Source organism: Bubalus bubalis, chromosome 3, assembly GCF_019923935.1.
Source record: "Bubalus bubalis isolate 160015118507 breed Murrah chromosome 3, NDDB_SH_1, whole genome shotgun sequence".
In the NCBI taxonomy this organism is placed as follows: Eukaryota; Metazoa; Chordata; class Mammalia; order Artiodactyla; family Bovidae; genus Bubalus; species Bubalus bubalis.
In genome coordinates this window covers 52,116,275-52,132,457 of record NC_059159.1, presented here as the reverse complement: position 1 = coordinate 52,132,457, position 16,183 = coordinate 52,116,275, and the positions used below count along the sequence as shown (strand labels likewise).

General features: G+C 36.6%; 1 protein-coding gene across 3 annotated transcripts in view; it reads left to right on the top strand.

The window, feature by feature from the left end:
* Nucleotides 1-16,183, top strand: part of MED13 (mediator complex subunit 13) — a 97,458-nt gene that overhangs the window by 32,040 nt on the left and 49,235 nt on the right. For all 3 annotated transcript variants that reach the window (XM_044939613.2, XM_025281169.3, XM_044939614.2), the window contains exons 8-9: nt 21-131; nt 10,710-11,393. In XM_044939613.2, coding sequence (XP_044795548.1) covers nt 21-131; nt 10,710-11,393 — 795 coding nt within the window. The remainder of the gene's footprint in view (nt 1-20; nt 132-10,709; nt 11,394-16,183) is intronic.

Here is a 16,183-nt window from a genome sequence, read left to right as displayed (position 1 = left end):
TACATAATTTCAAATTTTAGGAGGAAGTATTCGGCTTCATCAGGTGGTCTGTGTGAAGAAGAGACAGCTGATAAAGTAGCATCCTGGGATTTTGTTGAAGCCACACAAAGAACAAATTGCAGCTGTTTGAGGTAAGTACTTTTCCCCCCCCAGTTGAATGATGTAAGTACATATATGTGTGTGATAGTTTCTTACGCCATTGCATACTTATGCCCCACTTTGTTTGAGGTAAAAATATACAAACACAGTGTCAGGATTTTTCCCAAAAGAAAAAAATTTGAGGAAAATAAAAATTCAGTAATATGGAGCTAATTATAGAAGTACATAAAAATGTATGTCATAGATTCTTACACAGTTACCAGAGTTGGACTGTGAAAGCTTGAATTCACAGCCTAAAAGAATTTTATACTGAATTATGGAATATATAGTATCTGTAAGATAAGAGGAACACAAGTCTCTTGAGAAAACTGTTCATAAATAGCACTATGGTTGAGAAATTTCTCCCAAGTGTCCTCATAAAAAAGATGATGCATGATATACTAGATAAAATTTTTCTCAATTTTTTTTATAGTAAATTCAATATTGGGTTTTGTGCAGCAGTTTCTTATAGCATCCCTTTGGTCAAGCTGTAGGTGAAATGCTGAACTAAAAATCAGAAAATAAGATTCTACAAGGGACCAAAGCTGTAAAAATACAGGCTTTCTAATAGACTGTATTGATTGAAAGCTCAGTGGAAGAATGAATGTACATGGAATTCTTTAGGGACTTGGATGAGGTTTGGTTATTAAGGGATGCATATTGTATTGCCAAGAGTTTATTATTTTAGTCTACAGATTAAAGGTAGATCATATGCTTTTGCAGATGAGTAAACAAATAATGGCACTGACACCCCCTAATCAAGGACTTGTGAATAAATACGGTTTATTTATTGGTTGGAACCTGTGTCTCCTGCACTGACCAGCCACCTCTTATTGTCATGGTTGTGAGCCAGAGGGAAGGAGGCATGCAGGTTAGGGTCAGGGTTTTTCTTATATTAGCTTTGAGTACAGTGACACCCCTTCAAGTGTTCTGGTGTGTTTTTGCATAGATTAAATTTATGTTTATATTTCTTTGGGTTAAAGACTACACTTTTAAATATTTGTCAACCTCGTTAAAAACTTGCCTCTGACCAGAATGGGGGGAGCTCTCACACTGTGTGTGACAATCACAGAGCACAACAGAAAGAAGAAACACTCCTCTCCTTTCCAACAAGGATGAGGCCAGCGAAAAACCATGGACTCTGTTTACTATACCCGTCCCATCTTCGTTTATTCCTCTATCAAAGTGTTGGCCTTCCCTTGCCATACAGGGAACTCACTCTTTGCTCACCATGTTTGTAGACCCCATATTGCTGTTCTCTGCTTATCCTGAATAAATCCATCTATGTTGGGGGTGGCATGGAGGTGGGCCATGTGCTCAGTCATTTCTGACTCTTTTGCGACCCCATGGACTATAAGTCTGCCAGGTTCCTCTATGAAATTTTCCAGGCAAGAATACTAGACTGGGTTGCCATTTCCTCTTCCAGGGGTTCTTTCTGACCCAGGGATGGTTGGAACCTGTGTCTCCTGCACTGCAGGTAGATTCTTTACCCCCTGAACCATCAGGGAAGTGCCAGGTTGGGAGTGCAGGTGGGGATGGAGGCGAACAACAAAAAAAATGCACCTGTGTTGTTGATAGGTTGGATTAAAAATATAGATAGATTAGTTCCTGTTTAACAGTTTAAAATAGTTAAAAGCTATACTCACCTTGGAGGGAAAAATCAAACTTAGTTTTGAAACGTAGGGATTCAGTGCATTATTTTGTCTGAGACCAGGGGTTGGCAAACTGATCTGTTGGCCAAATCTGGCTCACGTGGTTGGTATGGCCTGTGAGCGGAAATGATTTCAGTTTTAAATATTTGAAAAAAAAAAATAGAAAATATTTTGTGAAAGTTATGTGAAATTCAAATTTATGTGTCCATAAATAAGAATTTATTGGGACAGAGCCACATCTGTTCATCCATGTACTAACTGTGGCTGCTTTTACAGAGTTGATTAGTTACAGGAGAGACTGTATAACTCCTAGAGCCTAAAATATTTACCGTCTGGTCCTTTACAGAAAAAGTTAGCTAATCCCTGGTCTAAGACCACTAGAATGCATAATGGAATTAGGCTTTTCTTTCCCTGTATTGGCATGTTTTGGTAGCAGCTCTTCTGTTTTAGTTTCTAACCTTTTTGAAAGATTTAGGTTTTAAGGCTATTTGCCTAGAATAGTTTTAGAGGAAGACACTCAAAGTTCACGTTGGTAAACATAAGTGTTAATTCTTGGTCTCTAAGCTAAACTTTTATTTTTAAAGACATACTTTGTCTCAGATTTCCAGAAATTCCTCCAGAATACAGAGATTTCATATGGTGAAATTTCATATAATCTATGTATTTGACTAACTTTGGTAATTTTACCCATCTAGTAAATAGTGTTTCTAATCATTTACTTTTTTACTATTGCATTTTGTACTTTAGATTCCTGCTCTACCCCTGCCCCTCCCCCCAAATCTGGTTCTTTTTTACTTAAGTAAGGCTTGAAATGGACTTTGAGCCACCATATGTGTGAGTCCTCTCCTGCCATAGAATATCGGAAGTAGGGCATACACTGATAACTGACTGTGCCAGTCAACCAGCTTATTATCAAATCTATCCGTATCTTTTCCCTGCCCTATTCTGTATTGCAGGGAATTACATTTTGTAGGCTTCCTTGCTTTCAACATGTTTTGTTGGTTTCCCCTCCCAACTTTATTGTGATATAATTGACAGTGATAACTGTATGACTTTTAAGATGCACAGCATGATGATTGATTAGGCTCACTTGTTTTTGGAGTTGACTAATTGGAGGCACTAACAGAAGATTAGTTATAATCTTAAGATTGGAAGAAACCAGGGTATTTCCCCACCCGTTTTTTGAGCCAGCTCCAGCAACAGCTGTGTCCCTTTATCAGCTGGTTCTTCCCTGGTCCCAGTTACCGTTAGGTAGTTCCTGTTGTGGTTCTAGCATCGTCCCAGGCTTTTGTGATCTGATGGGACTACATCATCTTATTGTCCTTTCAGTCATAGAAGTGATTGAAGCTCCTTGCTGTTACTACTTTCTCTGTTACCTCATTTTCCTGTGTTTTTTTTTTTTTTTTTGTAAATGATTCTCTGTAGTAAGTTAACTCTGTGTGAAAGATAGGACTGGACCTTTCTCTTGGAAATTGATTTGAAAAAAAAGTTGCATAGTTATATAAGCAGTTTGCATGAGTATATGTGATTTTTAAGAATTTAAATTATACAAATAGAGCTGAAGTACCCCTTGAGTGCTCTCTCTTTCCAAATCCTACTCTCTTCTCACTAGAAATAATTACTTGCCAGGTAAGTATTATTCTTTTGTGTGTGTGTGTGTAATTTTGTGTGTATATATGTTTTTCCTCCCAACACGGAAACATAATACAGATGTATTTAGCAACTTATTTTTTTCACTTAATGTGCCTGCAATCTCTTCATTCTAGTTACTTGTGACTCTGCCTTACTGTTTTAAAAAACTTCTTGATATTCTACTGAATATAGGTATCATAGTGTTTTTAATCATTCTAGGATTGATGGGCAAATAGGTTGTTTGCAAAAGTTTTTAGCTTGTGTTTAACTTTTTAAAAATAAAATAACAATTTTGTGACTATCAGTTACTTGCTAGGTCTTTTTTTTTTTTTTTTTGGAAACACTCAGTGATAGATGATGTCCAAGGTTCAGGGTACAGTAGTGAACAGGGCTTCTCGTCTTATGAAGCCTGCATGCTAAGGGGAGGGGCAGATAATTAATTTGTTTTCAAAAAGAATTCTTAATCTTTTAAAATTAATGAGTGATGAGTGCTAAGAAGGAAATAAAATTAGGTGGGTGATGTGATAGACAGTTGTGGGTGAGGGGACCTTTTTAAATACTTTTCTTTAGACTTCAGAAGGACTACCAGTTTTACTTCCACTTTTTACATACAAAGGTATTGGTTTTTCTTGTGATTTCACTGATCTGAGAACTGCCCGTAAAATTATTTTTTTCCCATTATAATAAAACATAAAACATGAAAAACATAACATTTTAATTGGCATTTTTTTTTAGTTATTAGTGAGATTAAAAATTACACATTTATGGTTATTAGGCTTTAGTCTGGTGGAATGTGCATAAGAAAATTAGACTTTAGCAAGCTATATAAGTAGAAAGTGATGCAATTATTTTAGATATTAACACTGAAATACTAGGAACTTCAGTCAGTTGGAAACATAATCTAAAGGAGTCATTTTGTTGGATTGTACTTTCAGGACAGTTTCTTTTTTAGAAAAATTTCCCCTTTGTTGCTTCTAGTGTGAAATTCACTTGTCTCTAAAGATTAGACCTTTTAGGCAAAGGTCGATATAGAAGAAAGGGACTATGATTTGATGTTACCAAAGTTTTGGAGAGCCACTGCTGTTCTTATATAGCTCAGATTAATAGTTCTTAGCCTCACAGAAGGATACTTTTTGTATCCCTTGTATACTTGGAACACCTTAGATTATTAGAGATTGTTTCTCTCCTTAGTGCCTTGCATAACTTGATGAATTCTTAAATTTTTGGTTTCAGAACTCATTTATACTTTTAAAGTTACAGAGGCTCTGAATGTGCTTTTATTTATATGGGTTATGTCTGTTTATGGGGCTTCCCTGGTGGTTTAGTGGTAAAGAATCCACCTCCCAATACAGGAGATGTGAGTTCAGTCCCTGAATTGGGAAGATCTCCTGGAGAAGGAAGTGGCAACCCATTCCAGGATTCTTGCCTGGGAAATTCCATGAACAGAGGAACCTAGTGGGTTATTTAGTTTATGGGGTCACAAAAGAATAAACAACATGTGTGTTTATATAATTTTAGAGAAATTTTAAAGCACTGCTTAGTTTATTTTAAAAAAATAATAAGCCCAGTACAAATTAACATGAATAAAATACTTTTATAGAAATCAACTGTATTTTGGAAAGCAAAAAAAAAAAAATTTAGATAGTTGACATTCTTTCATAAATGTCTTTAAAAATTAAAGTATGTTTTACATTATAAGGCACGTGTGGCTTTGGATACCATTCTTGGGCAGGACAGCTTTAGAAATAGAATTCAATATAAGACTAATACCTGGGTATAGGAAAAATGCATATATATATACACACACACACACACACACACACACACACACACACACACACACATATACATGAATGTCTGGCTTAGAAAAGACAAGTTTCTATTTCAGTATAATTTTCTAACAACTAGAGCTATTTGATGATGGAATGCATTTCCTCATAAGGTAATGTGGTCCTTGTTGTTGAAAATATTCAAAGAGGGGGTAGGTAGAGAAGGGATTATTCTTAACATTGGGTAAGAACTACTGTTTATTTTTTTAATAGCCAGTAATTTTATTAAAATTTTAAATGCTATTAAAAAATAATGCACATCTATATAAAAATTAAAATGACAAGTTGTCCCTCTTATGTATGTATGTAGATCTGCCTGCTTGCTTTCATTTCTTCAAAAGGAATCATGCTATGTATACTGTTGTCTAACTTGCTTTTTAGAAAAACAGTTATCCTAGGTATCTTTCCTTGTCAGCACATAGAGTTTCCACTTTGTTTTTTCAAGTTCATAGTACTCTATAATACTGTTGATATAATGCTTTATTTGGCTAATCCTCAAAGCTGCACTCTTGCTGAAGGTTTTTAAAGCAGATCTTAAGTATCTTCATTTCACTCCTACTCCAGCATGCAACTCTTAAAAAAAGTCAGTATTTTCTTACATAATTCCATTATCATATCTGATAAAAGAAACTGCATTTTATTGGTGTCATCTGATACTTTATACAGATTTGTCTCAGAAATATCTTTTTGTGTTTAGTTTGACTTCCAGGATTCAAACAAGGAATGTAGAATTGATATTAAGTTTTCCAGGTCTCTCTTGTAGTGCTCTTACCCCTTTTATGACATGGACTTGGTTGGAGAAACTAGATAAGTTGTTCTCTAGAATGTCCCACATTACAGATTTTCTCAGTTTGTCATATATTTTAACTTGTTCTTTATTCCTTGTATTTCTGAAAATGGAAGGTAGCTCTAGAGCCATACCCTCCAATACCAGCTAGCTATGTTTGTAACCACGAGTGGCTATTTAAAGTAACTGGTTTTAAATAAAATTAAAAATTTAGTCCCTCCATTGCATAAGTATCATTTTAAATCTGCAGCAGCCACATAACATTTCTGTCATCACAGAAAATTCTTTTGGGCACTACTGATCTAGAGGCTTAGTGAGGTTCGGGTTTAATATTTTTGGTGAGGATATTTCATAGGTAGTGTTGTGTTGCTTTGTATAGTGTCACATCAGAGGAGACATGTGCCTGGTTTTCCCACTTTTAATAATGTTAAGATTGAGAAGATGGTGATCAGCCTAATGCCTTCATTGTAAAGTTCTAATCATGTGTTCTGTGAATAAAGACAGTTTTTCTTCTACTAGTTGTAGTTTAGTCGCTAAGTCATGTCTGACTCTAGCGACCCCATGGCTCCTCTGTCTGTGGGATTCTCCAGGCAAGAATACTGGAGTGAGTTGCCATTTTCTTCTCCAGGAGTTTTTTAATAGATGTTTTTTATTGGATTAGAGAGTTCTGACAAAATATGGTCCACTGGAGAAGGGAATGGCAAACCACTTCAGTATTTTTGCCTTGAGAACCCCATGAACAGCATGAAAAGTCAAAAAGATAGGACACTGAAAGATGAACTCCCCAGGTCAGTAGGTGCCCAATATGCTACTGGAGTTCAGTGGAGAAATAACTCTAGAAAGAATGAAGAGATGGAGCCAAAGCAAAAAAAACACCCAGTTGTGGACGTGACTGGTGATGAAAGGCAAGTCCGATGCTGTAAAGGGCAATTATTGCATAGGAACCTGGAATGTTAGGTCCATGAATCAAGGCAAACTGGAAGTGGTCAAATAGGAGATGACAAGAGTAAACAACAACATTTTAGGAATCAACGAACTAAAATGGACTGGAATGAGGGAATTTAACTCAGATGACCATTTTATCTACTACTGGGGGCAAGAATCCTTGGAAGAAATGGAGTAGCCATCATAGTCAACAAAAGAGTCCAAAATGTAGTACTTGGATGCAGTCTCAAAAATGACAGAATGATCTCTGTTCGTTTCCAAGGCAGACCATTCACTATCATGGTAATCCAAGTCTATGCCCCAACCAGTAATGCTGAAGAAGCTGAAGTTGAATGGTTCCATGAAGACCTACAAGATCTTCTAGGACTAACACCCCCAAAAGATGTCCTTTTCATTATAGGGGACTGGAATGCAAAAGTAGGAAGTCAAGAAACACGTAGAGTAACAGGCAAATTTGGCCTTGGAGTACAGAGGGAAGCCGGGCAAAGGCTAATAGAGTTTTTCTAAGAGAACACACTGGTCATAGCAAACACCCTCTTCCAACAACACAAGAAAAGACTACACATGGACATCGCCATATGGTCAATGCCGAAATTAGATTGATTGTATTCTTTGCAGCCAATGATGGAGAAGCTCTATACGGTAGGCAAAAACAAGACCGGGAGCTGACTGTGGCTCAGATCATGATCTCCTTATTGCCAAATTAGACTTAAAATGAAGAAAGTAGAGAAAACCACTAGACCATGCAGGTATAACCTAAATCACATCCCTTATGATTATACAGTGGAAGTGAGAAATAGATTCAAGGGATTAGCTCTGATAGAGTGCCTGAAGGACTATGGACAGAGGTTCATGACATTGTATAGGAGGCAGGGATCAAGACCGTCCCTAAGAAGAAAATACAAAAAGGCAAAATGGTTGTTTGAGGAGGCCTTACAAATAGCTGTGAAAATAAGAGAAGCGAAAGGCAAAGGAGAAAAGGAAAGATACACCCATTTGAATGCAGAGATCCAAAGAATAGCAAGGAGGGATAAGAAAGCCTTCCTCAGTGATTAATGCCACGAAATAGAGGAAAACAACAGAATGGGAAAGACTAGAGATCTCTTCAAGAAAATTAGAGATACCAAGGGAACATTTCATTCAAAAATGGGTGCAATAAAGGACAGAAATGGTACGGACCTAACAGAAGCAAAAGGTATTAAGAAGAGGTGGCAAGAATACACAGAAGAACTATACAAAAAAGAGCTTCATGACCCAGATAATTACGATGGTATGATCACTCACCTAGAGAGCCAGACATCCTGGAATGTGAAGTCAAGTCAGCCTAGGAAGCATCACTGTGAACAAAACTAGTGGAGGTGATGGAATTCCAGTTGAGCTCTTTCAAATCCTGAAAGATGATGCTGTGAAAGTGCTGCACTCAATATGCCAGCAAATTTGGAAAACTCAGCAGTGGCCATAGGACTGGAAAAGGTCAGTTTTCATTCCAATCCCAAAGAAAGGCAATGCCAAAGAATGCTCACACTCTTCATAATTGCACTCATCTCACAGGCTAGTAAAGTAATACTCAATATTCTCCAAGCCAGGCTTCAACAGTACATGAACTGTGAACTTCCAGCTGTTGAAGCTGGTTTTAGAAAAGGCAGAGGAACCAGAGATCAAATTGCCAACATCCATTGGATCATGGAAAAAGCAAGAGAGTTCCAAAAAAACATCTATTTCTGCTTTATTGATTATGCCAAAGCCTTTGACTGTATGGATCACAATAAACTATAGAAAATTCTGAAAGAGATGGGAATACCAGACCACTTGACCTGCCTCCTGAGAAATCTGTATGCAGGTCAAGAAGCAACAGTTAGAACTGGACATGGAACAACAGACTGGTTCCAAGTAGGGAATGGAGTACGTCAAGGCTGTATATTGTCACCCTACTTATTTAACTTCTATGCAGAGTACATCATGCTAAATGTTGGGCTGGAAGAAGCACAAGCTGGAATCAAGATTGCCGGGAGAAATATCAATAACCTTGGATATGCAGATGACAGCACCCTTATGGCAGAAAGTGAAGAAGAACTAGAGAGCCTCTTGATGAAAGTGTAGGAGTAGAAAAAGTTGGCTTAAAACTCAACATTCAGAAAACTAAGATCATGGCATCTGGTCCCATCATTTCCTGGCAAATAGATGGGGAAACAGGAAACAGTGACAGACTTTATTTTGGGGGGCTTCAAAATCACTGCAGATGGTGACTGTAGCCATGAAATTAAAAGACAGTTGCTCCTTGGAAGAAAAGTTGTGACCAACCTAGACAACATATTAAAAAGCAGAGACATTACTTTGCCAACAAAGGTCCATCTAGTCAAGGCTATGGTTTTTCCAGTGGTCATGTATGGATGTGAGAGTTGGACCATAAAGAAAGCTGAGCTCCAAAGAATTGATGCTTTGGACTGTGTTGTTCAAGAAGACTCATGAGAGTCCCTTGGACTGCACTGTGATCCAGCCAGACCATCCTAAGGGCAATCAGTCCTGAATATTAATTGGAAAGACTGATGCTGAAGCTGAAACTCCAGTACTTTGGCCACCTGATGTGAAGAACTCATTCATTTGAAAAGACCCTGATGATGGGAAAGATTGAAGGCGGAAGGAGAAGGGGATAACAGAGGATGAGATGGTTGGATGGCATCACTGACTCACTGGACATGAGTTTGAGTAAACTGGGAGTTGGTGATGGACAGGGAGGCCTGGCGTGCTGCAGTCCATGGGGTCGCAAAGTGTCGGACACAATTGAGCAACTGAATTGAACAGAACTTTATTGGATTAAATTCTAGTACTTGCTAGCCGAATCTTTTTATATGAATAAGTATTGAATTTTGTCATGTTTTTTCTATATTTATTGAGATAATCATATAGTTTTGTTTTATTAATATGATGAACAATACTGTTTTTTTTCCTTATGAATGTTACACCTTACATTCATGGTGCAAATCCCATTTGATTATGATGTGTTCTTAATTTATGCATTTCTCAATTGCTTATCTTTTGTTACTGATTTACATCTGTGTTTTTTTTTTTTTTTTTTTAAGTGAAATTTATTGAGGTATAATTTTAATAGAGTAACTAACACTCATCCTTCTCAAGTGGGCAGTTTTGAATTCTGACAAATATATACAACCATGTAATCACCAAGTACATTTGTTTTCTTAAGAAATTTTATTCTATGATTTCGTTTTCTTACAGTGTCTTTGATTTTGGTGTCATGGTAATAATGGGTTTCTCTTGTGTCGTTTCAGCATAACTGCAGTTTTAACTTTCATGCTTTTTTCCCCTCCTGTACAATAAGAGGTCCCAGGCTCTGCACAGAAGGGTATCTCAGTATGTTCCCTCAGTGGAGAGGATTTAAATGGATAGATTTGAGTCTATTTTATACCTTTTTATCTCAACTAGACTCTTATCTCTATATTCAAATACTAAGATACTTAAATTATGTAAGGCAAATCACCTTTGCCTATCTGATTACATATTAAGTGAGCATGAGAGAATTTGACTTTTATAAAGTTTTCTACATGGTCTTAGTTTTAGGCCACTAAAGAGAATTTTCCTATGTAAATTTAAATAATTTTTAGGATTATGTATGAAAAACAAATGACATGTGAAATTTCGAATACTGTTAACTTGTATACTTTGATACAACAGTTATGCTATTAATACACCTTTCTTTTAACTTTTCAGACACAAAAATCTCAAACCTAGAAATCCTGGACAACAAGGACAGGCACCATCTTTAAGTCAGCAACAACAAGTACTTCCGAAGCACAAGACCAATGAAAAGCAAGAAAAGAGTGAAAAACCACAAAAACGCCCCTTGACTCCTTTTCACCATCGTGTATCTGTTAGCGATGATGTTGGCATGGACACAGATTCAGCCAGCCAAAGACTTGTGATCTCTGCTCCAGACAGTCAAGTGAGATTTACAAATATCCGAACTAATGATGTAGCAAAGACTCCTCAAATGCATGGCACTGAAATGGCAAATTCACCTCAACCACCCCCACTTAGTCCTCACCCCTGTGATGTGGTTGATGAAGGAGTGACTAAAACACCCTCAACTCCACAAAGTCAACACTTTTATCAAATGCCAACACCGGATCCCTTGATTCCTTCTAAACCAGTGGAAGATGGGATAGACAGTTTATCCCAGTCTTTCCCAGCTCAATTCCAGGAAGCTGTAGAACCTACAATATATGTTGGTACAGCAGTAAACTTGGAAGAAGATGAAGCTAATATAGCCTGGAAGTATTACAAGGTCCCAAAGAAAAAAGATTTAGAGTTTTTACCACCTCAACTTCCAAGTGATAAATTCAAGGATGATCCAGTTGGACCTTTTGGACAGGAAAGTGTAACATCAGTTACAGAGTATGTATTTTTTTAATAGTCAATTAAAATTTAAGGGTGGAAATGATGTAAGTTCTTAATAGACACCAGAATGGTTTCAGGGTTGGATTTACAATAATAAATCCTTTCAGTAGTTGAATATTAATTTTGGATAATTTCTCTACTGTATTTTTTCCTCAGGGGACCTCTTTATTATGAAATATTTTAGTCACAAAAAAGAGGAAGAAAATAATAACATTTATCCATCAACTAAGTTGGTCCATCAGCCAACTTAAGGATTTTACATACAATTAGCACTTTTGTATACTATTATTTTTCCTCTATTCTTCCTTCCACTATCCTGAATTTGGTATTTATCAGTTCTCTACATGTTTTTAGACATGTGGCTCTAGTTAATTAATTTCACTTGCTTTCAAGTATTTTCTTTGTTACGAATATATTAGCCAAAATTTACACAATTTATCTGCTCTCTTGAGATGGTATGTTGATTATTTTCAGTTTTTCACAAAAGATGTAGCAGTGAATTTTTTTGTACACATTTCCTTGTACACTTGTATGTAAGAATTCCTCTAGGGAATATAACAAAAAGTGGAATTGCTGTGCCATGGCGTATATTGATATTCAGCATTAAAGGTTGTTGCCAAATTACTTTCTAAACTGTACTAGTTTACACCCTCATCAAACAGCAGAGTATGAGAATAGCTATTCTACATTTTCCTCAGTACTTGGTATTAAGAGACTTTTAATTTTCTAGTCTGCTGCATGCAGAATGGCATATTATTGTCTTACTATATGTTTTACAGTTTCCTAGTAAGGTTGCTGCTGCTGCTAAGTCGCTTCAGTCGTGTCTTACTCTGTGCGACCCCATAGACGGCAGCCCACCAGGCTCCCCCGTCCCTGGGATTCTCCAGGCAAGAACACTGGAGTGGGTTGCCATTTCCTTCTCCAATGCATGAAAGTGAAAAGTGAGAGTGAAGTCGCTCAGTCGTGTCCGACTCTTAGCGGCCCCACAGACTGCAGCCCACCAGGCTCCTCTGTCCATGGGATTCTCCAGGCAAGAGTACTGGAGTAGGGTGAGGTTAAGCAGCACTTAAAGTGTTTATGGGCCTATACTGTATATCATATTTTAGTCTATTTTCTTTTTCCCCCCTGATTTATTCCTTTCATATTCTGGTTATTAATCTTATATTGGTTATATATGCTTTGGATATAATTTTTTGTCCATTTTTGGTCTTTCACCTCCCTCCCACCCCGATTTATTCTTTGTATCTTCTGGCTGTTAATCTTGTGTTAGTTATATGTACTACAGATACCTTCCTCTGTTCAGTGGTCTGCTTTCTTTGTCCACAAAGTATGTCATAGGTACACGTTATGTATGATGTACTTTGGGGCAAAAATGGTCTTATTTTCAGTTCTCCCTTTACTTTGTTGTTCTGATTATCATCTGTCCCACAGCTTTTTGCATTTGTATCTATAGTAGGGTTTTTTCCCCTAATTTTTTATTGGAGTATAGTTGATTTACAGTGTCGTGTTAGTTTCAGGTGTACAGCAAAGTGAATCAGTTGGTGTTTTTTTTAAAGGTAAAACCAACCATTATATTCATTTTACTATTATAGTCATTAAAACTATCTACCTATTTATCAATACAAGGCCAAGTAGTGTGCAGAGATTACATTTTCTTCTCTGTCTGTTGTCAGTGAAATTTTTTAGGATCTTTTGCTTAGAATGTTAAAATTTCACAAGAATATGTGTATGTGTATATATATGCACACGCACACATATAAATGTGATATTTTCATTCATTGCTTGTACTGTACTTTTGAGGAGGGCTGGTTTAATTTGAAGTCTTTTTTTTTTTTTTTTTTTTGTCCCATTACTGGAAGTTACTTTTTTCTTGGATAATGTCTTTGTTTTTTCCTCTATTCTCTGTGGAATTTCTAGAATTCAGATGTTGAACTTTAATATTTTCTCTCTCTTTTTTTTTCCTGAGAGGATTCCTCAACTTCTAGCTCTTTTCTTGTACAGTTTTAATATTTATTATTCATGTGTTTTTAATTTCTAAATTAAAAAATAATAGCACCCCCTTGTTAAATGTCCTGTAACTTTTTTTTCCTTTAGAAGTTCTTTGTTTTGGTCTTTTTCTTTACTATACTGATTCTCATCAAATTATTGTTTAATCTTACACATTTTATTTATTTGTTTTGGCTCTGCAGCATATGGGATCCTAGTTCCCTGATCAGGCATCAAACCCATGCCCCCTGCATTGGAAGTGCAGAGTCTTAGCCTCTGGATCACCAGGGAAGCTCCTCATCTTACACATTTTAGAATGAGGGAATAGAGGAGCTGAGTGGAAATTTGTGTGTAAAGATAGAACCTTGTCAATTGGCAGGACTTACTCATTCAATAAATATTTCAGTATCAATTGTGTATCAGTTCTAAACACTTTATGGTAGTGGGGTAGGGGATGTTTTGGAGCGGAGGCCTTATACCTAAACTTTCAGGATAAAAAGAATGACAAATCTTGTGCCTTCAGCAGGTTATTTATTCATTTTTCTTAGAAAAGGAACCCTTTCAGTACTGGGGCGGGGGTAGAGGAGGGGGATAAACTAGGAGTTTGAGATTAACATATCCATACTAGTATATATAAAATAGATTAACAACAAAGACCTGCTGTACAGCACAGAGAACTATATTACAATGTCTTGTAATAACCTGTAATAGAAAAGAATCTGAAAAATAATGTATACACACACACACACACACACGCACACACACACAAAACAGAATCACTGTACACCTGAAAGTAATAGAACATTGTAAATTAACTATGCTTCAATTTAAAAAATGTTTATTTTTTAAAAGGAACACTTTCTGTTTCTCCATTTTCAGCTTTTTCATTTCTTTCTAGAGATAAAAGTAGAAGTTTTCTCTGGTTTTTAGGCAGTTTGGCTCTCCTGTTGTTAATGTAGTTTGCCTTTAGCCCCCTCTTGCATATTCTAAGCTATGAACTTTCTCTACAGTGTTTCATTGATTTTTTTTTCTTTTTTTTTCATTTTGCTCGTGTTTCATTGATTTTTGAGCTTCCCTGAGATAAAGTAAAATGCCCGATCCATTTATAGCCTCTCATTTTCCCTACAGAGATGTATTTTCTTTTAAAGTTCCTTGATTATTATTTTAATAGATATAAATGTGTGCTTTGTCTAGCACTTTGAATTGTAAAAGCATACTAGTATGACTTTTTAAAAAATTAAAATTAATTTAAAATTGAGGGACTTTAGGATATCCTTATGATCATGGAAGACGACTAACTTAGTTACTAAATTAGTCAACAGTTCTCTTGAAAACAAATGATGTGTTGGAAACAAGTAGTTCCCCTTTAAATTAGAATAAAATCCATAGTCTTTTCCTCATCTGTAAGGTTTCTACACAATCTCCTGCATACCTGGTTCTTCACTTGTGTTTACTACTCTCCTATTTGCTTCCTGACTTAACCACATCGGCTTTCTTGCTGTTCTGTCAGAAAGCTAAGGTCATTCCTCAAGGCCTTTAGAATTGCATTATGGGGCAGTGGGGGAGAGGGGACAGCTCACTCCTTTTTGTTCAGTCGAACTCGAAATTTACCTTCTCAGGAAGTATTTCCTTGACCACTGTAACTAAACTGTGGCTTCTCTTTAATCCCTAAGTGACTGCCTATCCTGTGAACTGCTTTCTTCCTGTTTTCCGTGTATATGTATATGTATATGTGTGTGTGTGTGTGTGTGTATATATATATATAATTATCTGAAATTACATATTTGTTAATGGTCTCTTCCTCCATTAGAATGTAAACTCTATGAGGGTAAGGATTTTGTCTTGTGTACTACTGTGTTCTTCCAGCATAAACACATACACAGGTTGTTTGTCACGACTGGGAGTATGCTGCTGACAGACATCTGTTACACACACACACACACCCCTCCCAGGTGAGATTTGGCAATGTCTAGAGATAGATTGTTGGTCATGACCGAAAGTGTCCTACTGACATCTGATACACACACACACACACACACACACACACACATACACACACACACACACACAGGTGACATTTGGCAATGTCTACTGACATCTGATACCCAGACACCCCACACACACACACACACACAGAGGTGACATTTGGCAGTGTCAACTGGCGTCTGATACACAGACACCACACACACCCCTCCCAGGTAACATTTGGCAGTGTCTAGAGATGCATTGTTTGTCACGACCGGGAATGTGCTACTGCCATCTGATAGGTAGAGGCCAGGGATGCTGCTAAATATCTTACAATGTATAGGATTTTATCCAGTACAACAAGAAATTATTCTCCAGCCTGAAATGTTAGTCATGTTGAGATCCTTTAATGTCACGAATAACTTTTAACAGAAATAGAAATCTAGAATAACTTATTATATTAGATATGCTAACCATGTTTAATGGTTAGTTTCACGTGAGAGCTCTCCCATACTCTGTCTCTCCAAACCACAATAAAATACCTGGCATGGTCTTCTGTGTTTGTATTGTGCTGAAACAAAAGTTATTTTTTCTCACAGTTAAAGAGATCTTGTTGAAATAACTTATTAATTCAAGTGCCTGCTCTTAATATCACTTGAGATGGGAAATCATGAGGACTGGTCATCTCCTTACAGTAAATGGCAAAGCCAGATGACAGAGTCAGATGATGTCCCTTATGATTAAAAATAAATTCTCTAAAAAGAATTATAAATACCCTAAATTACTGTTAAACTTCCTTAATGGCATTTAAACAATCTTCTTAAATTCTTTGTAGA